This window comes from Nelumbo nucifera, chromosome 2 (assembly GCF_055504915.1).
Source record: "Nelumbo nucifera cultivar China Antique chromosome 2, China Antique-T2T, whole genome shotgun sequence".
NCBI lineage: Eukaryota > Viridiplantae > Streptophyta > Magnoliopsida > Proteales > Nelumbonaceae > Nelumbo > Nelumbo nucifera.
This window is the reverse complement of record NC_142650.1, coordinates 68,563,540-68,589,806: the sequence shown is the minus strand read 5'-3', so window position 1 is coordinate 68,589,806 and position 26,267 is coordinate 68,563,540. Positions and strand designations below refer to the sequence as shown.

Sequence of the window (26,267 nt, the reverse complement as noted above, 5' to 3'; positions counted from 1 at the left end):
GCAACTAGATTTCATGTCTAGAGAAGATGGAAGAGTTGAGGGAGAAAGACAAATGAAAGAGGATAGAAGATCAAGAAGCCCAAAAGGTCTTAGGTGGGGGCAGCTTGGTAGAGACCTTGAAGGGGGTGGATCGAAACCAAATACATGAAAGGTACAAGAAGAGTAGCTAAGTTCGAATTTCCTCTTCACAGAATTGGCCCTCACACTCACCTCACAACCTTTGCAACAGCACATTATATTTTTATTTATGGATAGATGTTCCCAATGCATGGGTTGCAAGGGCTGTGAGCTGTGAGGTGGGTACCAAGACCAATTTGTAAGAATGAAATCCGATTTCAATCGAGTCAGATATTAACACCAAATTAGACCCAGAACAACCCAGAATTGGTCGGCTAGGATAATGCTACTGAAAGTGATTTCCAATGAGAACCTAGTAGTAGAAGTTGCCTTCATAGAATCGGTGGAAGTGGTAGTGTTGCCTTTGGCCTTGATCCTGGTGGGAGTGGCCACTGGTCAGGAAGTAAGTGCAGAAGAAATGGCATAAAGACACCATGAATGGGGAAATGGTGAATTAAAAGGTTAAAGGCGGAGGAAAGGTGGTAGGGTATACTCGTGTATTTACAACAGATTAAATTTATTATAATTTCTTTATACATTTTCAAAAACATAGATTGGGGGGCAGATTTAACAAACATGGGTGGGGTCAAAATATAAGTAAAATATAAAGAGGGATTGTGGGGATTTTGAAGGCATATAAATAGTATTTATAATCTTATATTCTTTTCGATACTTCAAAATATTATTACATTTATAATTTTTTCTACTCAAATAAACCTATGGAAAAGTTTTAAATATAATGACTACCATTTTGTAAATAATTCTAATAGAAAAATGTCAGGCTATCTAATTATATTATAATATGACATAATATAATTACATTTTGTGTGTATATATTATTTTAGGTTCAATTTGTATTAAATATTTTTTTTATAAATAAGACAGAAATTGAAATTTGAGACCACAAAATGAGTTTTGTGTGTGTGTGTGCAATGGGGCTGCAAGGATTGTGATAAGTTACCCAAAATAAAAGATCACCCCAATCAGACAATTGAGCACAAAGTTAAGTCCTCCATAAGTTTTTAATATATTGTAAATTGTAACCCATGACCCAATGACTAGATCAAAAGTGTCAGTGGTTCAACTGCCTAGGTTGAACGGGTTTTGACCAAATCAATGTTTTTTTTTTTTTTTTAAATAGTAGGTTTTAGGAAACCTTGAATTAGGAATGGAGCCGAGTGATGGTTCAATGGTTTAACCAGTCAACAACGAGTTGCAAACATTGAATAAAACACCATAAAAAGTATAATCCATTTATATTCCATTTGGAATGATAAAAATTAATTGACCACAATAAAAATAATTTATTAAATTACTTAAATAAGATAAAAATAATTATTAATTATTGTTATTAATAAAAATATTTATATTGATATAATAAAAACAAATAGATTTATAAAATGTAATAAGATTCATTAAAAACAAATATCCATTTAAAATTAATATAAAACTAATACAAGATTATCTAATAATTATTAGTTTTACAATTAATTTTTACTAATGAACTTAAATTCTATTAAAAATAAAAACTTAATATAATTAATTAAATTTAATAAAGATTAATAAAATTTTATTAACCTTAAATATGATTTAATTAATTTAAAATCAATTTAAATTCTATTTAAGAATAGGGAAATTATTAAAAAAATTCATCGGGTTTTCTACCAATCCTATGAACATATGCTTTGACCTTAACAAAAACCTCCCACATTGTTTTGAAAAGATGTGTAGATATTTCCCTTCGTTATCATTCAAAATAGAAAATGTGGATGCAATGCATTAATTTTCTTTAAATACCAAATTTACCCTTAACCAACTTTATTTAGAAATAATTATAAACCAAAAAATATTTTGGTAGAAATTTTTTTACCTAAAAATAATTACAAACCATAAAATTTTAAAAAATATTAAGATACAAAAATTAATACAGATTTATGTAGGGGTGGAAATGAATCAAGCTTTTCATGAGTTATTCGAGCTTGACTTGTGAAAAGCTCGATTCAGTTCAGTTTAAACCAAGCTTCAAGCCAAGCTCGATTCAGCCCAATATATAGTCTCGTTTGCTAATCAAGCCAAGCTTGAGCCCATTGAAGCTCGATCACCATACATGCATAATAATTTTTATAATTCTTTTTTTTGTATTTAAAATAAAAATAATTTTTATATGTATCATAATAAATAATCTTATAATTCTTAATTTTTATATGTAAAATAAAAATAATTTTTATATGTATAATTTTTATTTTTTATAGGAAGCTTGGCTTGTAGTCGAGTTTGAGCTGAGCCGAGCTCAAACTTGCGAGCTTTTGAGCCAAGCCAAATTCAAGTTCAACTCTCTAGCTCAAATCAAGCTCGAGCCTAACACTATTTTGACAAACTGAACTCAAATAACCAGGTATTCAGCTCAGCTAGAGTCAAATCCACCCCTATCTAGAGCATAGGAAATTAGCCTCTCACTAAAGCGCAACTTGAATTGTGATCGAATAAACTAGACAATCCAAAAAAAATGCTTGAATTGAACTTAGATTAGCACCGTTTAATTGGAAATGCCATAAAGCTCCTTTCTCAATTTTTCTTAATAAAATATGTGCATCACACGGGTTCCGACTAATAACCCTAATAGCTAAAGGCAAGGCCCACCACTTGAAAAACCAGCACTATGCAGTTTTTCCTCTACAACCTTGGAGCTTCTGGACGAGCGCTGCCGCTAGTGCTGGGTGCTCAAGCAAAGAGAAGAACAAGCGCTCGTCCACAAGCACCTTAGCCTATACAAAATCAATCCACTGCATTCTAGTATACATCTATTTTTCATCAGAGTGCACCATTTCGGCATTGCCTAACCTGGCTTAGAGCTTTCTGACATGCTTCTCCAAGGCAACTGAAAATCTTAAATTTTGATAGATTAAACTACTATAATTATGTAACTAAAACTGGGGTGCAAAATGGGTTACATTTGTATTGTCTAGTCCTCACAAATAATCAATAATCAAAGAGTGCAGGAAATATGCTAGTTGCAGATATGAGCAATAAGACTAGCTGAGCATCCATTGACCACATGGATAGCATTGAGCAAAGGGATCCATGCCTCATTCTAACTGATAAACTGCCATAAAGGGCATCAGGACACTCCCAATCCACAGCTTCCCATCCTTCTCCTCCACTTCACTAACAGCTCTAACCACCTTCCCTTGGCTGTCCTCTAATATCTGTAGAATTTTCCCCTCAGGGCTGTATTTGACAACAACTGCATGTTGCCGGCCTCCAATCTGCAGTAGATACTGAAACTTGGCTAGAACAGGGAGCTTGAGCAAAAATTTCCTCAGCTTGGGGTAGAGGCTGCTTATATAAGCATACATAGAGCGACGACAGTGAATTGCCACCCAAAATTCACCTCTCTCATTGGTTCTCACATTGTCAGGGAATCCAGGTAAGATAGCAAATATGTCTGAGGTCCCTGCTTTCTCACCTTTCAACCAATATCTCCTTAATCTGAGTCAGCAGAAAAAGTTTTACATGTAAATGGTGAACTTCCAGCCCTATAGCCCTATTTACAAGTGCCTAAATTTGCCTGGTAGATCATTAATAGCAAAAGCAACACCAATAAGATAGAGGGAAAGTAATATAAGACTCTTACTGGATAGGTCCTGCCATACAAGCAGCCTACATGTGGGGAGATGGAAGGATCATTTGATGTCCCTTAAGCAAGGTTAAAAGTATCAATACACCCAATATGCACGAACTTGTGTATGGGTGTTTGAAAGGCACATCCCTATTTCTTTTTTTAGTTTCTTTTTCAAAATTTCCAATGGTTGATCTTAGGCCTGGCTACCCCGTGAAAATCATCAAACCACAAAATACCCTATATTTAGTGTATCAGGGTGCTACCGATAGATGCAATATGCCCAATATGCCCTGATATGCTGTGACTTTTTGAACCTTGCTCCATACCATCAATAGAAAAACCAATGCATTAAGATGCTCCTAAGCAATCTGCTTCAATCTTATTCTCTTGGGATAAAGAGAAACTTGAAAATCACCCTAGTTACTACAAGTTTTTTTTTTTTAATGAAGAGGACACTAACCTGCCACAGGATCCATCAGAAAAGACAAAGAAAGACTTATCCTTGCTCATGGACACCCCATTTGGGAATTGGAGATTCCGCATGAGGACACTGGTTTCTTTTGTGAGTGGATTATACTTCAAAAGCCTTCCATCATCCTCTCCAGAGAAAACTAGCTGTATAAAGTTCCTGAAGAGAAACAATTTCAGAACATTCCCATATAAATGATCAAACAGAAAAAGGCTCAGATAAGTATATATTTGGAAGCCTTTGTCTAAAACCAACTTCATGGTAAGATCTGGACTGTTATTGTAAGGGCAGACAAAGCTTAACCAATAACAACTAGCTAACGAGTGACATCATGCAGCAATACAGGAAATCTCTACATGGTAGAGAGTAAATATGGTTTACTGGAGTCACTCACTTCCCCAGTACACACCAGTTATCATGTCAGTATTTCTTGGACCTTTTCCCAAGTGATGTTAGCTACATATCTGTTGAAATCTTTAACTTCTTATGATTTAAAAAATGCCCAGATTAAAAAGGGGCTTTAGTTCAGCAATACAAAAGGGGCTAATGGCTGAAATTTGCTTCATGAAAAGAAGGCAAAGACCTTTTGGGGCCCCAACCATGGTGCCATGTTATGACTATTTTACAAACCATATTCTCTAAATGATTATGATCTTCACAACTCATTTCTCCCCCTAACCAATCAAGAGAATTGGATAGATCAAACTATCATGACATTCAAACCAATAACAACTTCCGGCCGAGGTTGGATCCAAGGATCTACAACCCATTACTCTCTGTGCATAACATCATGCAATCTTAAGCCTTCGCACCATGGTTTATATACTCCTCTTTCTATGCATAAGTTATCACAATTTATATCATGAGTCACCATAAATTTCATTACTCTTATTAGCATTTAAAATTTCAAAATGGATGCAAAGAATATAAATAGGCAATTCAAACATGAATTTTGACTTTCAATCATTATAAGACTAACCCAATGGAATAAAAGCAATATTAAGAAATTTCAAGATGAACATTAATATGCATATTGACATATATTGACAAAGAATAACAGGTGTGGTGCCACTAATTGGTATTTTGGGAAAAAATGTATATAAGCTGGGGATTAAAGTCAGGTTTACCTCACAAAAGAGGTTTTTAAATGCCTAGCCTAGGGCACAAAACATGAAAGATTTAGGATTAAAAAGAAATGATTATGAGGACTGGAGTTTCAGGTTTAAGTTCTGAAATATTGCAGAATGATATAGGTTAACAATACTTGCATCAGAAATTCTTGTTGTAATAAAAATTGTACATATGCTGATGTTTAGGGTTAGGTGTAGGTCAATAATGAAGTGATTTTGGACAAAATAAAGGTTGTTCAAGATAATGGTTAAGGTTATAGGGCTAGAACATAGGCCCCAAAACATAAAACTTTTTAGGATCTAAAAGGAATTGTCAAATAGACTAGGGTTTTCATATATATGCACATAAATACATACTGCATACATACATGAAAGAGAGAACTTTACTGATCAAGACAAAGCCATTGTAGCCTTACGGATGCCTTAAACCATAAGTTTGGAGCCATCATCATTCAAAGGCTTGCCAAAACTACCCAAAGAATGCATGTTAAATAGTTTGAAGCTTCCAGAATATGAAATCACCAACCACCAAAGCAACTGCTCTCTACTCCTCAAAGCACCAATTATCATACCAAAAAAAAAAAAAAACTGCTCTTCAAACTCAAAATATCTTCTAAATCCTGATCCATTATGAAATTCTCAAATTATACACCTAACAGTAACTTAAAACAAAAACAAATTAAAAGAAAAAACAATGATCACCATAATGAACAAGAAAAACTGGGGAATCCATTGGGTGAAATTCATGATTGGGCGTAGTAGGAAGGTAAAGAAGCCAAGAAGAGCTAACAAGAGGAGCAAACAAATTCTGGTTCGATCTGAGGGGGAAGCTGGTGTTTGGGATTGAGTTGGCATTTTGGGGTTGGGGATTCAAAAAAGGTTGTTCTGTGTTCCAAGGGACTAATTTTTCATCTGACTTAGGATGCTAGGGGAGAATGGTTATGGGTTTGGTGATGTTCCTTTCTGTAGTTGTGGGATTATTTCCTTGTTACTGCTGAGATGATAGGGGAGTGCAGGTTTGATGTTTTGGTTTTTTCATTGTAATCTCTGGGATTTAGGGTGTTCTTGTTGTGTTTCCTCCCTCAGGTTACTGCTGGTTACCTTTCTTTTTTTTGCTTTTCAATAAACTTCATTCTCTTATAAAAAAAAAAGCATGAGCTAAAGCAGTGTAGCCTCACTATTGGTATATGAAAAAGCATCCCGAGTGAATTTAGGAGGTGAGCATCAGACTGGATTGGGCTTAGCCAAGGCCCAACCCAACCTACTTTGGATTCAGGCCAAACTTAGCCTAATGTGCTGGGTGTAGGAGTGCAACTCGGGCAGGTTGGGTAGGGTTGAGGATCAGTCCAAGTGCAACCCTAAGCCTTAGACCTCAAGCTTGTTAGATAGTGTATGCCATTAGCTCCAATCAGACTGATATACATAAACATTTATCAGTAAATGAATGAAGTACATAATTGTTTTATGTTCAAATCAGTGTGTTTCTATGAATTATTCCTTAAACTGGACACTTATGAGACTCGTGTTAGTTTAGAATGTTCTCAGCCATTGGATAAACTTGGGGAGTTTATCTTGACAAAGTTGACACTGGTGTATTGTCGAATTGGTGGAGCAGCTTGTCTCAGCTGCTAGGGTTGGACCCCAAGCACAGCTAGTGGGTGTTTGGAAAAACACTGAACCCAAACCAATTTCTAATTATGCCCTGGACCTTGAAGATAGATGGGCAAAACTGGAAAGTTGCACTTAACCCTAGACTTGATTATGATACTGCACTAGGTTTTGGACTGAACTATCTTTGATATGCCAACTAGTGAGATCCATCAAGGCTCAAATATTTGGGTTTGTTGGGGAAATTTAGGAAATTACCTGAGTGGGAGATCATAGTGATAGGACCAGCCCCTTTGTCAAACAAAGTGAATATCAAGGTTTAACACTCTCTCTGATGGAAACCTTTTTTGTCAGTAGTGGATTTCAACTGTGTTTGAAACCTGATTTGCAAAATATATTTATATGTAGTATTACTATTTTATGAAAAAAGGTTTACAAAAGGTTTTAATCCTAAGATCCATCCTAGCAGAGAATGTGACACTGCATTTTGTAGTCAGGAAAGAGGTCCCTTCCTATGGGTTGTTTTGATGATTATGGGCCGAGAGGTTAGGTGCAAAAGACCATTACAGGGCTGACTACCTGATGGGATTTATCTTACACAAGTCCATTATTCTTGTGTCTTTATAGGATGGCTAAATCCATGTATCATTTTTGTGTAAATGTTGGGCCCAAGCTAATTGGGTCAAGGGTTCACTGCCCTTGAGCAGTGAATTTGACCTAACCTCTTCCAGAGGTGGGGTTGAACCCTTATTGACTTATGTGAGACATTTGTGGGTCCAACACTATACAATATTCAGGCCAAAAGTGGCCATGAAACACCTTGGGGCATGAACCACTAATAGGATTAGGAGAGTGCTCTATATAGGGGACTAATTTGGTAACCGGTTTTGTTGAAACAATGTTGCTAAATCGACTTCGCACACACAACTGCACCATCTTCAGTTGGAGGCTGATTTTGAGTCTGATACTGGGCGTGAACTACCACTTTGGGAGCTACACGCTGTGGTCTTTGTATCAAGTATAACTAGTTTTAATTTGGGTTTCAAATTTGGTCAGGTTCAGTGCAAGATCGATCCCAAAATTTCAGCCTTCAAAATCATCGGGAAATCGATTCCCAGATCAGGTTATAAAATGTTTAAAAATTCGGCCAGCCACTAGACCTGGTTCGACTATGTCTATTTTGATTTCTAACGCTTCCAATAGTGGTATCAGAGCACTAGGTTTAGTTCTTGGATAGAACCAAATCAAATTTGAAACAAATGTCAAATCGGCATGAACAAGTCTAGCTGATTTGACCTAGTCGACATATGAACTTAGAATTCAGTTCTCAGTTTGGGGCCAATGATATGAAATATTATTATTTTATTTTCTGATGATTATTTAGAATAATTCTATGATGAATTCATCAGCTGAAAGCAAGGTTTTAAATTTCGTAACGTATCGGCCGATACGGGCCGATATGTATCGTTTCGGAAGAGTTCCGATACACGCAACATGTCTAATTAAATGGTTTCGTATTTTTTCGTCCGTATCGAACCGATACAGGTTCGATACGGACTAAAGTCTGAGACGCCACTAAATGCTAATATAATTTAATTAAATGCTCATTTAAGTTACCTTTAATTACAACATTTAATATGCCATTAAATGTTATTTAAGTCAAATAGCTTGTTAAAAATCACAAGCCAAAGGTAAGAAGTTTTGAGCCCAAGTCATTTGCTTGCAACACTAATTAATTAACCATCATGCCAACCTCAATTACTTATTAGAACAACATGTTTTTTTATACTTAAAGGATTCTTTCTTGCCTTGGTGGATGTTTCCCAACAAATGCTATAAAGTTGATTATTAATATTTATATAATAATAAGACGGATACAAGTTAAATTTATTTATTAAAAATTAAGGAATATATTAACTTGTATACATAATAAATATCATCTAAATCTATATATAATAAATATTAACTAATAAATGACTTCAAAAAAATATTAACTAATAAATATTAGTATGTATACACATACATTTTAGTTCTTCTATTATTTTTCAATAGTTACTAATTATATCCCAATACTTCATATAAATCATTAAAGAATGATTTTTATGTTTAAATAAATTAGTTATAAATTTATAATCACATAAAACTCATTTTTATTATTGTTCATATTTTTTAAAGATTTTTTGGATTTTCTAGTGTATCCATGCATATCTTGATTTTTCATCTATATCTATACGTTTCCAAAGCGTATCTTGATACGTCTCCTAAAATTACCTTTCTAATACACCTTGCATTTCCGATACTTTGAACCTTGGCTGAAAGTTTGATAGAGGTCCAAAATGTCGATATGATATGCCCGATACGATACGGATACGATACGCACCTACAAGGGTCGTATTGGGATCTGACCTGGTTCAGGGGATAGACCAGCCATAAATCAACCCCTCTGAACCAGTTTCAAAGAAAAAAAAAGGGAGAGTGAGCTTCAATACAGGCCGATACACCCCTACCGATGTATCAGATTTATCGATATTTTAAACCTTTAGTTTGATGGAAATAGAATTCCATGTGGTGGCAAGTTTAATGCACACCATGCGATTTTATATTCATATTCAATCTATAATTAATAATTTTGCTTATTTTTAGACAAAATGTATTGGGGTTTTCTTGATGTAAGCCCTAGAAATTAGGGTTTTCTAAGTTCGTTTACACTGGAGGACAAGTTGGAGATCGTAGAGGATGATGGAGTACAAGTTTGATAATGGAGATAGCAGATCAATGGATTCTTGTAGATTGTCTGGATTAGAATCTGACCATCAAACTATCAGCCCTAGTTATTTTGTTCAATTATCTTCTTCTTGACTATTTTTGTTGTTTTGATTATAAATCATACCAAAGAATTTTCATATCATAGTATTTTTGAATTGATGCATGTTTTGGACACCAAACCCTAGGCCGATTTTATCTAGATTTGGTCCACCCTACATGGGCCAAACCTAGGGTTCTTTGGGGACCATTAACAGCAACTTAGATCACTGATTACGTGATCAATTTCGGGCCTAGGCCAAGGGGTTTGATGGGCCATTACATGGACCAATTTGTCCCACATTTTGTGAAGCCTAGTTGGGTTTATATTAAAGCAAAATGAGCCCATTTCAGCATGGACTACCATATGGGTTGAACTACCTTTTGTAGTTGGGCTCATGTACTAAGTCAAATTTTATTGGATAAATGGGTTGATAATGTGTTAATATAAATGGATCTGAATTTTACAAGTTTTAAGTTGATTCTTGATCAATTATGTGTCATTTGCTATGTGAATGTGATTCATACATGGTCTTCAAGTGCTTGGATCATGTGAAGAATTTATGTGGCTCTCTAAGCCCATCATAGCTAAATGCATATCACTGTCTTGATGTCTATGGCTCATTGAATGATCTTCCACTTAATGGGCCCTCCTCTTGTTTCCTCTCCAAAGGGGGAACTCCGCAAGAACCCTAGCCCACTTAGGGCCCACTTAAATCTGATTTTATGAAAGTTAGTAGGAGCCACTATGGTAAGACCTAAAACCAACCTAGGGACTAATATAATTGTTCCCTCATAAACGGTATAAGTGCTAGATGATAGGGAATATAATAAGATGACATCTCTAAAGGCCTTTCGTCATTAACATGAAAACGGGTTGAATTGGTGGATAGAGATGCACCAAAAAATTAGGCTCTCTATTTCATTGAGATAGTTGAATTGCTTCATTGGATAATAGAGGCATCATAGACTATTGGGAAGGGCCTATCCTAAAATGGAAGACTCTCAGAATACCTTGGGGCTCCCGATATGATGGGTCAACACTTACTGATTATAAGTGTTTAACCTAAAATGACTATGAACCTTGTCAAATAGAGGCCAAAGGGAAGCTTATGAGATATGGGTGGATTCATGATCCTTCACAGAAAGTAATGGGGTTATGCAGTTGAAACAATTAGCCTCATGCACCTATATGATTCCCCACATTTTCAAGGATATAATTAATGTATCAATCCCTAATATAGAGGGAAATCTCAAAAATGAACAAATGGAAATGAAACATAGATAAAAGACCATTCTACGGTATATAACATGAAATAATAATAATTAGGTTGTGGACTAATTACATGTGCAATTTGTCATAAATGGCATAAAGGCCATATGCTAAGTTGCTAAATGATAACAAACTCAAAGGATCCAACTACGCAAACTGGATTCACAACCTTAACCTAGTGCCCACGTCCAAGAAATTGGACAAAATTGCCAACAAAAAGGCACCAGAACGTCCTGGTGAAAGAGCTTCTAAGGCTAGAAAGAAGGAATATTAGGAATGGGAGGAGAACTCTTTTGCTCATTGTTACATCATCATTTCATTGAATAATTCTATCTGGAGACAATTTGATAAGATAACCTCTTGTAAAGAAATCCTGGATAGTCTTAAGACCATGCATGAAAAGCATAATCGTTCTACCCGCCAAAAGATCCTCAAATTATTGATGACCTTTAGGATAACCGAGAACCAAACAGTTAATGACCATGTCATGAGATGATAGTGTTCATAAATGAATTGATGGCTCTTGGCTCCAAATTAGATGATAAAACAAAAACCAATGTCATCTTGAACTCCCTGCCCATATCCTTCAATCAGTTTGTCCTCAACTACAACATGAACAAACTAGAAGCTAGCTTGCAAGAGCTCAACAATATATTGCAACAAGTCGATGAACTGATTAGAAAAGTTAAGCCAGTAGCCATGTTTATTGAAGGAGGCAGATCTAACAAGAAGAAATGAAAGGGCAAGAAGAAGCCTCAAAAGAAAACTAGCAAACCGAAGAAGCGTAAGGACAAATCATCAAATGAGTGTCACTTCTGCAAACAGACTGGGCACTAGAAAAGGAATTGTACTTAGTATTTGGAATCTCTCAGGAAGAAGAAAGAAGGTATTATCGAAATTCAAGTTATAGAGACCAATATATTGGTTACTTCAGCCTCCTGGTGTATTGATTCTAGGGCTACATCTACAATTGTTGCAGCTACTACTATAGGATCAGTAAACTTAGTTTTTAAAGAAGGATAATTAACCTAAAAGATTGTTTTTATGTTCCGCAACTTAGGAGAATTTTGATTTCAGTTTCTAAGTTATGTATGGATAGTTATTCCATTTTATTTAGTAATAAGATTACAATTATGTTTAATAACAAATTTCTTGCCTCGGGAAAACTTTTTTTTTATGCCGCCTCTAGAGAACTTGAGAATGATCTTTATGTACTTCATCCTTTTCTAGAAACAAATGTGACCAAAACAACTTCGAAACATATCCCCATGAAAAAAACACGAGAAAATGTTAATCCCACATGCCTATGGCATTATCAATTTGGCCACATAAACATAGAAGTCATCTAGGTCAGACTGGATAGGACCCTTGTTTACTACTTTTCTAACTAACTGCATAGGATCCCACGTGCGGTAGTGTATTCGGCCTTAGTCATAAAGTCTATTGGGGACCCTTGTTTACTACTTCTCTAACTAACTGCATAGGATCCCAACATAAAGATATATCCAGATGTACACTTTCTATCATCTAGGTCAGACTGGAAGTGGACATTTGTAGTGAACTACCATCGAGACAAGACAAGTCTTTAGATCTTTGTAAGTATTTTAGTATACTATTTATAGCCATCCAATGCTCTTGTCTTGGGTTGGATTGATATCTACTCACAACATTAACGGCCTGAGCAATGTTAAGTCAAGTGCACAACATAACATACATGATGCTCCCTACGGCAAAGGCATATGGAACTTTTCTTATGTCCTTTATCTCCTTAGGGATCTTAAGTGGCATTCCTTTGGAGAGAGTGACTCCCATGTCTAAAAGGAATGAATCCCTTCTTGGAATTCTACATGTTAAATCTTTTGACAACATTGTCAATGTAAGTAGATTGAGACAACCTAATTAACCGTTTCAGTCTATCTTTATAGAGTCAAAGTCCTAAGATATAAGAAGCTTTTCCAAGATCTTTCATGGAGAATTGCTGTGAAAGTCGTACTTTCATCGTTGTTAACATTCTTAAGGCATTCCTAATGAACAAAATTCTATCTACATATGGAACTAAGAATGCAACCTTGTCTCCCACTATCTTTCTGTAAACATAAGGTTCATTCAGATTTTGTTCAAAATCAAATTGTTTGACTGTTGAGTCAAAACAGATATTTCGGCTTCTAGAAGCTTGCTTTATTCTATATATGGATCTATTGAGCTTATATACCATGTGTTCCTAACCTTGGCAACAAAGCCTTCTGATTGTTGCATATAGATATCTTTAATAAGATCTCCATTTAGGAATGTAGTTTTGACATCCACATGCCAAATCTCATATCGTAATGTGCAACTATAACCAATAGTATCCTAATGGATATAAGCATGGCCATCGATAAAAAAGCTTCCTCATAACCGATTCCTTTTTTCTGAGTGTAACATTTACCACAAGTCGAACTTTATAGGTCTCAACCTTTTCATCAGGGCCCTTCTTCCTCTTGTAGATCCACTTGCAACCAAGAGGGGGCAGGTCTACCAGAGTCCAGATATGTTGGTATTCAGTGAGTCCATCTCAGCTTTCATGGCATCTACCCACTTCAAGGAGTCTATGTCTAATATAGCTTCCGTATAAGTCAAGGGATCTTCCTCATTGCCCATGGCTTTCATTAAGTAACTTTCTTGGTCATACCCGAAACGTACAAGAGGCTTAGATACCCAAGTATATCTTTTAGATGAGTATTAATATTTTGAACCTACGGGTTATCTCCCACTACCCCTAAGCCCTCATCAAGAATAACTTCTTGATACTGATTGATTAGGATGTAGTCCTCTTCTAAAAAGTGGGCATTTCGACTAACAAAGACCTTTTGTTTTCTTAGGTCATAAAAGAGATACCCAATGGACCCCTTAGGGTAGCTTACAAATAGGTAATGGCTGGTTTTGGATTCCAGTTTGTCTACACTTGTCTTTTTGACGTGTACTGGTTTTGGATTCCTAGTTCCGCACATAAATTGCAATCTTTAATGTGTGTCCCTAAAAAACATATGGGTAACTCTAAGTGGACAAGGAGTAATCGGACCATATCTCATAAAGTCTAATTTTTCTCTCTAATACACCATTTAATTGTGGTATAGCAAGAGAAGACAGTTGTGATATAATCCCGTTGTCCTTTAGATAGTCCCTAAATTCGTCAAAGAGGTATTCATCTACTCAATTTGATCGAAGGGTTTTGATTTGTCTCCACAACTGTTTCTCGACTTCATGTTTAAATTCTTTGAACTTTTCAAACAATTCAGACTTATGTCTCATTAAGTAAACGTATCTATACCGAGAATCGCCATCGATAAAAGTTATAAAATATGAATGTTAGTTAATGTGCCATAACATTCAAGGGACCACATACATCTGTATGCATAATGTCAAGTATTCCTGTACATATTTCAGGCTTACCTGCAAATGACCTTTTAGTCATCTTGTCCTTAAGGCAAGGTTCACAAGTTGGTAAATCTTCAAATGTGAGAAAATCTAAAAGACCATCATTCACCAATCTTGTGATTCGCCATAGCCACCTGGGATTAACATCTTCTCGTGTTCTTTTCATGGGGTTAGTAATGTCATAAGCATGTGAGATTAACATTTTCTTGTATTCTTTTCATGGAATTGTGTTCCAAAATTGTTTCGATCACATTTGTTTTTAGAAAATGGAGTACATAGAGATGATTCTCAAGTTCTCCATAAGCAAGGAACTTGTATTCAACTTAATTATAATCTTATTACTAAATAAAATGGAATAACTATCCTTACATAACTTAAAAATTGAAATCAAATTTCTCATAAGTTGCGTAAAATGTAAACAATCTTTTAGGGTAACAATTGTAGATGTAACCATGTATAGCACAATCTCGTCATCACTCATCCTTCTGCTTTCCTTGGACCCCTGCAGAGTGTTACATGTATGATTAAAAACCCCAGAATCAATACACTATGAGGCAGAAATGACCAATATGTTGGTCTCTATGACCTAAGTTTTGAAATTACCTTTTTTCTTCTTAAGGGATTCTAGATACTGATGACAATTCCTCTTTTAGTGCCCAGTCTGCTAGCAGAAGTGACACTCATCTGATGATTTGTCCTTCTTCTGCTTCTTTGGTTTACCAGTCTTATTCTGAGGCATCTTCTTGTCATTACATTTCTTCCTGCCAGATTTACCTCCTTCAACAAGCATGACTACTAGCTTATCCTTTCTAATCAATTCCTCGATCCTTTGCAATATATTGTCAAGCTCTTGCAAGTTAGCTTTTAACTTGTTCATGTTGTAATCGAGGACAAACTAATTAAAAGACATGGGCAAGGAGTTCAAAATGGCATTAGATTTTGTATCACCTAATTTGAATCCAAGAGCATCCGGTTCATTTACGAACCCTATCATCTTCATGACATGGTCATGAACCAACCGATTCTCAGACATCCTAGTGGTCATCAATAGTTTGAGGACTTTTTGTCATGTAGAACGATTTTGCTCCTTATACATGGCCTTTAAACCATCCAAAATTTCTTTACAAGTTGTTATTTTATCGAATTGCCTCTAGATAGAGTTATCTAGTGAGATGGTAACGTAACAACGACAAGAGAGTTTATCTCTTCCCTTTCCTGATATTACTTCCTTCTACCCTCAAAGGCTCTTTCACCAGGACGCTCTAGTGCTTTCTAGTTGGCAATCTTGTCCAATTTCTCAGATGTGAGCACTAGGTTAAGGTTGCGAATCTAGTTTACATAATTGGGTCATTTGATTTTGTTATTACCTAACAGCTTAGCGAACGGTCCATGTGTCATTTCTAACAAATTGTACGAGTAATTAGTCCACAACCTAATTATTGTTTCATGTTATATACTATAGAATGAACTTTTATCTACATTTCATTTCTATGTGTTTATCTCTAAGATCACCCTCTATCACCAGGATGGAAACATTATTTATGTTTAAAAATGTGGGAAATCACATAAGTGCACGAGGCCAACTGTTTCAGCTGCATAAGCCCCACCATTTTCTGTAAAGGATCATGAATCCACCCATGTCTCATAAGCTTCCCCTTTGGCCTCTTAGACAAGGTTCATAGCCATTTTAGGTTAACCCTTTCTAATCGCTAAGTGTCAACCATCATATTGGGAGCCCCAAAGTACTGTAAGAGAGTCTTTCATTTTAAGATAGTCCCCTCCTACTAGTCTATGATGCCTCTATCATCCAATGAAGCAATTCAACTAACTGTCTCAGTAAAACAAATAGCCCAATTTTATGGTGCATCTATATCCACCAATTCAACCCGTTTTCATGCTAATGATAAAAGGCCTTTAGAGATATCACCTTATGATATTCCCTATCATCTAGCACTTATACCATTGATGAGGGAACAATTATATCAATCCCTAAGTTGGTTTTAAGTTTTACCATAGTGACTCCCACTTACTTTCATAAAGTCATATTTAAGTGGGCCCTAAATGGGCTAGGGTTCCTGCAAGTTCCCTCTTTAAAGAGGAAACAAGAAAATGGCCCATTAAGTGGGAGATCATTCAATGATCCATGTACATCATGGCAATCATGTCACTCAGCCATGATGGGCATAGAGAGCCACATAAACTCTTCACACGGGTCAAGCACTTATGGCCCATGTATGAACCACATTCACATAGCATATCACACATAATTGATCAAGAATCAACTTAAAGCTTGTAAAACCCAAATCTATTTATATTAACACATTATCAACCCATTATTGGACCCATTTATCCAATAAAATTTGACTTGATATATGAGCCCAACTACAAAAGGTAGTTCGACCCATATAGCAGTTCATGCTGAAATGGGCTTATTTTGCTTTAAAATAAACCCAACTAGCCTTGTCCGACCCATATAGCAGTTCATTATTGGACCCATTTATCCAATAAAATTTGACTTGATATATATAAGCCCAACTACAAAAGGTAGTTCGACCCATATAACAGTTCATGCTGAAATGGGCTTATTTTGCTTTAAAATAAACCCAACTAGCCTTGTCCGACCCATATAGCAGTTCATTATTGGACCCATTTATCCAATAAAATTTGACTTGATATATATAAGCCCAACTACAAAAGGTAGTTCGACCCATATAGCAGTTCATGCTGAAATGGGCTTATTTTGCTTTAAAATAAACCCAACTAGCCTAGGTCCGAAATTGATCACTTAATCAGTGGTCTAAGGGGCTATTAATGGTCCCCAAAGAACCCTAGGTTTGGCTCATGTAGGGTGGACCAAAGCTAGATCAAATCGGCCTAGGGTTTGGTGTCCAAAACATGCATCAATTCAAAAACACTCGGATCTGAAAATTCTCTAGTATGATTCATAATCAAAACAACAAAAAAAAAATCAGCAAGAAGATAATTGAAGGAAATAACTAGGGCTGATAGTGTGATGGTCCGATTTTGATCCGGACAATCTGCAAGAATCCATCGATCTGCTATCTCCACATCAAACTTGTACTCCATCATCCTCTGTGGTCTCCAGCTTGTCCTCTAGTGTAAACAAACTCAGAAAACCCTAATCTCTAGTGCTTACACGAGGAAAAAAAACCTAATAAGTTAAAAAAATAATTACAAACCAAGAATATCAAAAAAGCATGGTGTGCATTAAACTTGACACCAATAAAGAATTCGATCTCCATCACACTTTCGGCCCATAAATTCAAGAATTCACCACTAAATTATTCCAAATAATATCAAAACATCTAAAGACTAAATTTTGAATATTGGCCCCAAACTAAGAAACGAATTCTTAGTTCATATGTTCACTAGGTCAAATCGGCTAGACTAGTTCATGTCGATTTGACATTTGTTTCAAATCTGATTTGGTTCGGTCCAAGAACTGAACCTAGTGCTCTGATACCACTATTGAAAGGGATAGAAATCATATTAGACATGGTTGAACCAGGTTTAGTGGCTAGCCGAATTTTTTAATTTCTTGGTGATTTTGAAATCTAAAATTTCGGGATCGATCTTACACTGAACCGAACTAGATATGAAACCCAAGTTAAAATTGATTATACTTGATAGATAAACCAATATGTTCAACTCCTAGACTTGTAGTTCACGCCCAATATCAGTCCCAAAATTGGCCTCCAACTGAAGATGGCAGTGTGTGTGTGTGTGTGTGTGTGTGTGTGTGTGTGTGTGTGTGTGTGTGTGTGTGTGTGTGTGTGTGTGTGTGTGAACCGATTTAGCAACACCGTTTTAGCAAAACCAATTCCCAACTTGCTTGGGTTGATGTAGCTATGTGAACCTGGTATCCTCTGATGCTTTTCTTCTAAAAACAAAGTAGAGAACTGATGGAAATCAGTCCCTAATACAGCTGGATCAAGTTAGGACTGATAGGAAGCAAGGGAGAAGAGAAGCGAGCAAGAGAATGGAGAGAACTAAGTGAATTGTCCCTCCCCTCTTAGTCCCTTATATAGAGCATTCTCCTAATCCTATTAGGAGCTTACCAAAATCAAAATTGGACCATGACTTTATCTTTAATTGATAAGCATAGTAGTCGTACAAGACTACAAATATCTCTTAGGTTTTGAACAGAAAATAAAGAAAGGAAGAGAGAAGAGGAGAAGAAAAAAAAAAGAGAAATGAAGAGGGAGAACTCGTGGAAAGGTTTTAAAAAGGAGAGAGTGGTTGGTGTGCTTCAAACAGCCGCCCCACTCCTTAATTTATATACATAGTTTCCTAATTGTAAAAGAACTTTAATGCTTACATGGCAATATAAGATAAGATTAAAAAAAACTAATCCTAGATAAAATAGAACAAAACCAATCCTACTAGGAAAGCTGATCCTAATCAATTAAATCTAAGTACATCTCAGGGTGTCACATGAATACACTTAATGTGGAGTCCACAATTTCCTACACTCCCCCTTAAGTTGGGTAGTAGATATTTGTCATTCCCAACTTGCATAGATCTTCTTCTAACTTCTTTCTTGAAACAGCCTTGGTGAAAAGGTCTACAAGCTGCACGTTGGAGGCAATGTAGAGAAGGCATACTTCTTGAGATGTAGCCCTTCTCTGATAAAATGCCGGTCCACTTCAATATGCTTAGTTCTGTCATGTTGTATTGGATTATGGGTTATATTAATGGCAGTCCAATTATCACAGTACAACATTAGGGGTTTCTAATCAACAATACCCAATTCCTCAAGTAATGATCTCAACCAGAGAATCTCAGCCACACCATTTGCCATGGACCTGTATTCAGCTTCAACACTTGAACGAGAAACAACACTTTGTTTTTTACTCTTCCAGGAGACCAGATTACCTCCTACAAAGGCACAATATCCAAAGGTAGATCTTCAGTCATCAACACACCCAGCCCAATCAGCATCTGTGTAGACTTCTATCTTTATGTGGTCATTTTTCTTAAACAAAATGCCTCTGCCTGGGGACCTCTTCAAATATGCTAATATCCTTTCAACCGCAAGGAGGTGAGTAGTTCTAGGAGAGTGCATATACTGACTAACTACACTGACTGCACAACTGATGTCAGGTCGTGTGAGGCAAAGATAAAGAAGCTTTCCAACTAACCGTTGGAACATAGCTTTATCTTCAATAGGCTCTCCACCCTCTGCACTAATCCTGTGGTTCTGTTCAATAGGTGTGTCTGCAAGTTTAACTCCCAACTTTCTTGTTTCTTCTAGCAGATCAAGAACATACTTTCATTGAGAGACAAAAATCCCATGCTTGGATCTAGCTACCTCAATGCCCAAGAAGTATCGTAGTTCCCCCAAATCTTTTACCTCAAACTCTTGATAGAGTTGCTTAAGAGACTCAATTTCATTAGTATCACTCCCTGTTACTACAGTATCGTCCACATACACGGCAAGCAAGGTTACGAAGGAATCCACTCTCTTAATAAACAAGGTGTGGTCTAACTGAGCCTGCACATATCCGAACCTATCAAGGGCTCGTCTGAATTTGTCAAACCATGCTCTGGGGGACTGTTTTAGTCCATATAGAGTTATGCTCAACCGACAAACCTTTCTTGTCTCCGTACCATAAAATCCTGGAGGCAACTGCAATGTAAACTTCTTCCTGCAAGTCTCCATTGAGAAAGGCGTTTTTAACATCCATCTAATACAATAGCCAAGAGTAACTAGCTGCAAGAGATAATAGTACTCTGATAGTGGTCATCTTTGCTACTGGTGCAAAAGTTTCTAAGTAGTCAATACCATATGTCTGAGTAAATCCTTTTGCAACTAATTGGACCTTATACCTTTCAACAAAACCAGCATTATGTTTGACTGTGAATACCCATCTAATCCAACCAGTTTCTTTCCTTTAGGCTGATCAACTATCTCCCAGGTATTGTTTCAAGGTGGTCAATCCCATGCCACAGAGATTTTAGGGTTGAAAAATAAACAGAGACCTGTTTCTCTCCTTGTCTGAGATTTTTAACCTCACATTTCAGCTCATAAGCCCTAGCAACATTAAGGGGCTGAGAGTAGGTTTCTTTCACAACATCCCATATTTCTTTAATTGTTTTTGCCCACAAGTAATTTTGGTTGATGTGTGGCTACATGGAGTTGCACAGCCATGTCATCACCAAATAATTTTCTTGAATCCACTTAGCATAAGTGGGATCCTCCTTAGTTGGTTCCTTCACATCTCCCAACAAATAGTTCAGCTTTCCTCTTCCCCCAATGGCCATCATGACTGATTGGGCCCACTCTAAGTAGTTTGAACCATCAAACTAGGAAGGTGTTTTCAGTCATGCCACCTGAACTAGTCCCAAAAACACCCTCTCCTTGGCTCTTAAACTCCATTCTTAGAAGTTAATTAAAGGGCACTTCCTAATTACTGTACTAGTCGGCCTACTGGGTCTGTAACTAGTAGTGGGACTAGATGAAGAATTCTGATTCAGTAAAAGAAACCTCTCTAATTACTGTGACAGTCGGCCTACTGGGTCTTAAGACTAATAACAATAAAAAAAAATTGATTCAGCTGTAACAGTCCTACTAAAACAGCTCTATTAAGTCTTCCAGAGAGTAAAGAATTACTTTAAATTGAGAGAGACAAATCTGATTACCTCCCTGAAATAATAACAGTCCTGAATCTCGAGGGTTTTCTCTTAAACCCCAAAAGAAATATAGAAAGGAGAAATTTTTCTAACTGTACCTCTTAGATCAAGTTATTCTTGCTACCGATCTTAAGAAAGATTGAAATCTCACTAGGGAATTTTGTGATCAAAGAACTTCTGAAATTCTGATCATCTCTTCCAGTCTTGAAAGGCTGATCTCGAACCAAAATTCCTCTGAAATTCTGATAGCCGCCTCCAATCTTGATCAAGAACTGATCTTGATCCTCTTATCTTTCTCTGGTTCTTCCTGGTTATCAAGGATCGATCCAATCTTTGGACTGCTGTTGTAGATAACCTACAAGAATCACCTGAAGAACTGATCTTTCTATTCTTCCAGCCCTAGGCAATTCTCATGTGGCCGGCTGGATCAAACTCACTGAGAAGCCCTAGATCTTGCTCTGATACCAAGTAGTCGTACAAGACTACAAATATCTCTTAGGTTTTGAACATAAAATAAAGAAAGGAAGAGAGAAGAGGAGAAGAAAAAAAAGAGAGATGAAGAGGGAGAACTCGTGGAGAGGTTTTAAAAAGGAGAGAGTGGTTGGTGTGCCTCAAACAACCGCCCCACTCCTTAATTTATATACATAGTTTCCTAATTGTAAAAGAACTTTAATGCTTACATGGCAATATAAGATAAGATTAAAATAAAACTAATCCTAGATAAGATAGAATAAAACTAATCCTACTAGGAAAGCTGATCATAATCAATTAAATCTGAGTACATCTCAGGGTGTCACACGAATACACTTAATGTGAGGTTCACAGTTTCCTACAATAAGCATTATCTTATTAAGAGAATGGGTGTTCCATACCCATATCTATACTCATTTTCGACCCAAATCACATGATAACTTAATGTTAGACAGTTTTGTATGCCCTTAGCTTCAATCAGAATGATGTACATTATGAGTTTATTGTAAATGAATAAAAGTACATATTTGATTCGTGTTCCCTTGGTATGTTTCTGTGTAATACCCTTAAACTGGACACTTAATGAGACTCGTGTTAGTTTAGAATGTTCACAGCCAGTGGGTCGGTCTGGGGAGACCTATCCTGATAAGGCTGACACTGATGTGCCACCAAGTCGGTTGAGGTGGCCTATCTCAGTTGCTAAGGTGAGACCCTAGGCACATGCAGTGTAGGATCAATTGAATCTTTGAACCGAACCAGATTTCCAGTATTGCCTTGGACCTTGGAGATTAATGGGCAAAACTGGAAAGTTACACCCGACCCCTAGACTCGATTATGATACTACACTAGGTGTCGGATTGGACTGTCTTTGATGTACCAATCAGTGAGATCCTTAGCGGGGGTCAAAACCTGGGTATGTTGGGACAATCTGAGAATTCATCTGAGTGGGTGATCATAGTGACAAGATCAGCCCCTTTGTCGGACAAAAGTAATGATCGGGGATGCACTCTCTCTGATGGAAACCAAGACTGCCGGCAACCGATTTCAATCGTTGAGATTTGTCTTGCAAAATATATTTCATATGAGATATAAAATTTTATATACATTATGGTTTCTAAAATGTTTGCAAAAGGTTTTAATTCCCGGGATCCATGTGAGTAGAGAGTGCAACACCGTTCCTTGCAGCCGAGGGAGAGGTCCTCTCTTGTCGGGCAGTGTTTAATCATTATGGGCTAAGAGGTTGAGTGTAAGACCATTAAGGACAATACCTGATGGGCTAATCTTGCATCTGCCCACAGTCCTTGGGTGTTACAAGGTGGCTTGGCCCAGGGACCACTTAGGGTAAGTGTTGGGCCCATAGAGCCCATTTGATGGGTTTCAGGGGGTGCACTGTCCATAACAGTGTATTCGGCCAGGCCTTGTAACAAAGGCTGGGCTGAACCCATGTGGTTGATGTGTAGATCAATGCTTAGGTCCCACGCCATACAAGGAAGCCCAACTGGGCAGCAGTTAGAAAGGCTAAGTGAGCACATGACTTTAATGGGCCTAAAGCCCATTTCGAACTGGACTGTTTTAATTAGTTAAATATGGGGCGAATTCTGAGATGGATTAGCAGATAGGATAGAGTCTTGACCCTATCCACTCAGAGAGTCCAGATCTGAATGTGATTCAGATCTAGAAACCTCTTAATGAGATTAGGAGAAGGCTGATCTAATCTGTAGATAAGATAAGGGTTTATCCTTATCACCATGCCTGATCCAAATATGATTTAGATCAGCAACTCCTAATTGGATTAGGAGCTGATCCTTTAGGGTTACAAAAGGAAGGAAGGGGCGGCAGCCTTTAGAAAAAACATATTCACATCCTCTTTAGAGCTGAAATCACAGAAGAAAGAATTAAGCAACCCTGCAGAATTCTTTCTTGTCGCCTCCTTCCTGCCGCCTACCTTGCCAGTTTGATCTCCAATTCAGTGGGAGAAGTCAAGATTTGATCTTGATATCAGTTCTTTGTGAAAGGACTGATAAGAAGCTGTGCTCACGTGGCATCCTGCTATTTCTTGCGAAGGACTAGGTTCTTGGAAAAGAACTCTACTGATTCTGCTCCATCCTGCACTACGCCATCTTCAGTGGGAGCAGTCTTTGGATCCTTCCTTGGGCGTGAACACCTCCATTGGGAGATATTACTTCTCCGTATCAGGTATAATTCTCTCCTACTGTTTTTGTTCAGATCTGGTTCAGTTTATGGTTCAAGATTGATCATTGAAAATATGATTTTCTAAATAGGGAATGTGATTCCCAATTGAAAGGGAGAGAAATTTTTTTGAAATTCGCTCACCTTATTCCGCAAGATTTGGGCATCCATACGATGAATCTCTCATCCCTTCACTTAAGTCACTTAACTAATCATATTAGCAATGGGCCTTAGGCTCATTTTCTCTAGTGGTTCATGTTCCAAGGTGTTGCATGCAACTTTGGGCCTGAATTTTGTATGGTGTGGGACCCACAAAGATCTCACATAATTCCATAAGGGTTCGGCCCCACCTATGGAAGAGGTTAGGCTGAATTCACTTTCAAGGGCAGTGAACCCCTGACCCTATCGGTTTGGGCTCAATAGTTACACATAAATGATTCTTGGATTCAACCACTCTATGAAAGCCCAAGAATAATGAACTTATGCAAGATCAAGCCCATCAGGTAGTCAGCCCTATAATGGTCTTGTACACCTAATCTCTTAGCCCATAATCATCAAAACACTGCCGACATCTTCCCTGACTTCAAAATGCAGTGTCACACTCAGCTCGAATGGGTTCCGAGATTAAAACCTTTTTCATAAAATAATAATATTACATATAAATACATTTTGCAAACAGATTTCAAATACAATTGAAATCCACTGCCAGCAGTTTAAGTTTCCATCAGAGAGAGTGTAAACTCTAATATCACTTTGTCTGACAAAGGGGTCAATCCTATCGTTATGATCTCCCACTCAGGTAATTTCCCAAACCGCCCCAACATACCCAAATATTTAACCCTTGATGGATCTCACTAGTTGGCATGTCAAAGACAACTCAATCCAAAACTTAGTGCAGTATCATAACCTCTTCCAGAGGTCAGGCCGAATCTTTATGGAATTATTGAGACCTTTGTGGGTCTCATGCCATACAATATCCAGGCCCAAATGGCTATACAACACCTTGGGTCATGAACTATTAAAGAAAATGAGCCTAAGGCCCATTGCTAATATGATTAATTAAGAGATTACATGTGATTTGGGTCGAAAATGGGTATAGATCTAGGTATGGAGCACCCATTCTCTTAAGAAGATAATGTTTATCAAATAAAGATAAAGTCCTAACCCAAACCTGATTTGAATCAGCTCCTAATAGGATTAGGAGACTGCTCTATGTTAGGGACTAAGAGGGGAGGGATGATACACCCAACTCTCTCCATTCTCTTGCTCTCTTCTTTCTCCCTTGCCTCCTAGAAACCCTAATTTGGCCCAGTTGTGTTAGGGGCTGATTTACATCAGTTATCTACTGTGTTTTTTGAAGAAAAACATCAGATGATATTAGGTTCACATAGTACATCAATCCAAGCAAGTTTGGAACCAGTTTTGTTGAAACCGTGTTATTGAATATGCTTCGTACACACAACTGTGTCATCTTCAGTTGGAGGCTGATTTTGAGTGATATTGAGTGTGAACTACCACTCTAGGAGCTGCACACTGTGCTCTCCATATCAAGTATAATCAGTTTTAATTTGGGTTTCAAATCTGGTCTGGTTCAGTGCAAGATCGATCCTGAAATTTCAGATTTCAAAATCATCAAGAAATCGATTCTCGGGTCGGATTAGAAATTTTTTAAAAAATTTGACCAGCCACTAGACTTGGTTCGACAATGTCTAATCTGATTTCTACTCTTCCAGCAAAGCTCAGCCCAGCTCAAGGTTACCCAATTTACTAACTCAGGCCCAACCTATTTTTCAAGACTTATGTAATATATGTTGGATTGAAGTTTTTGTATGTATGAGTATTCGGCTGATAAGAGTTCTTATTAGCCTATACTTAAGTTTAAGTTGTCCTGTACTGGGCCTTTGTTAATGGGCTTAATCCTGTTTAATGTTTTAAGTTGTCTGGGTGTCCCATCACTAATCAGGGGCATTCTAGTAACTTCCTGTATCATTGTACTACACCATAATATAAATAATAGTACTGTCGACTGAGTTGAGAGTTTGACATTCCTGCATCTCTTCTTCTTCTTCTTCTCTTTTCTGCTACTTCGGCTACAGTAATTTAGCTTTCATGGTATCAGAGCATTAGCTTCTTCCTGGTTTCAGCCGGCACACACTCTCTTCTCTTGTTGTCTTTTCATCTTCTCTCTCCCTTTTCTGGGTTGCTGTAGAGAAGACCTAGGGGTGTAAGAGTAAAGCAAGTTCGAACCTAGGGTTTCTCTTGGTTGTGGGACTCAAGGGAAGTAAGACCCAGAAGTAGATGTCCTACTAGGTTATTTCCAGCAAATAGTAGCTATTTGGCTACTAAGAGAGGTCTGTGTAGGACAGACCTAGTTGATGACTGATTTCAGCAGTCCTAGCACTAGCCGAAAGGGGCTTAGCTACTTCTACAGTTACAGCTTCGGTGCTCCAGCAAGACTCGCACAGACTTAGCTTCTTCTACAGAGCCCACTATTCACTTGCTACTGTTGCGGCC

General features: G+C 37.2%; 1 protein-coding gene across 1 annotated transcript in view; it reads right to left on the bottom strand.

Annotated features, from left to right (window-relative positions):
- Positions 1–2,996: 2,996 nt before the first annotated feature.
- The window catches only part of LOC104601447 (protein STRICTOSIDINE SYNTHASE-LIKE 3), a 38,044-nt gene continuing 14,773 nt past the window's right edge, over positions 2,997–26,267 (bottom strand). The window contains exons 3-4 of the mRNA XM_010264774.3: positions 4,200–4,367; positions 2,997–3,606 (exon numbers count right to left, since the gene is read on the bottom strand). Of these exons, the coding sequence (XP_010263076.1) occupies positions 3,204–3,606; positions 4,200–4,367 (571 nt within the window). The 3' untranslated portion in view covers positions 2,997–3,203. The remainder of the gene's footprint in view (positions 3,607–4,199; positions 4,368–26,267) is intronic.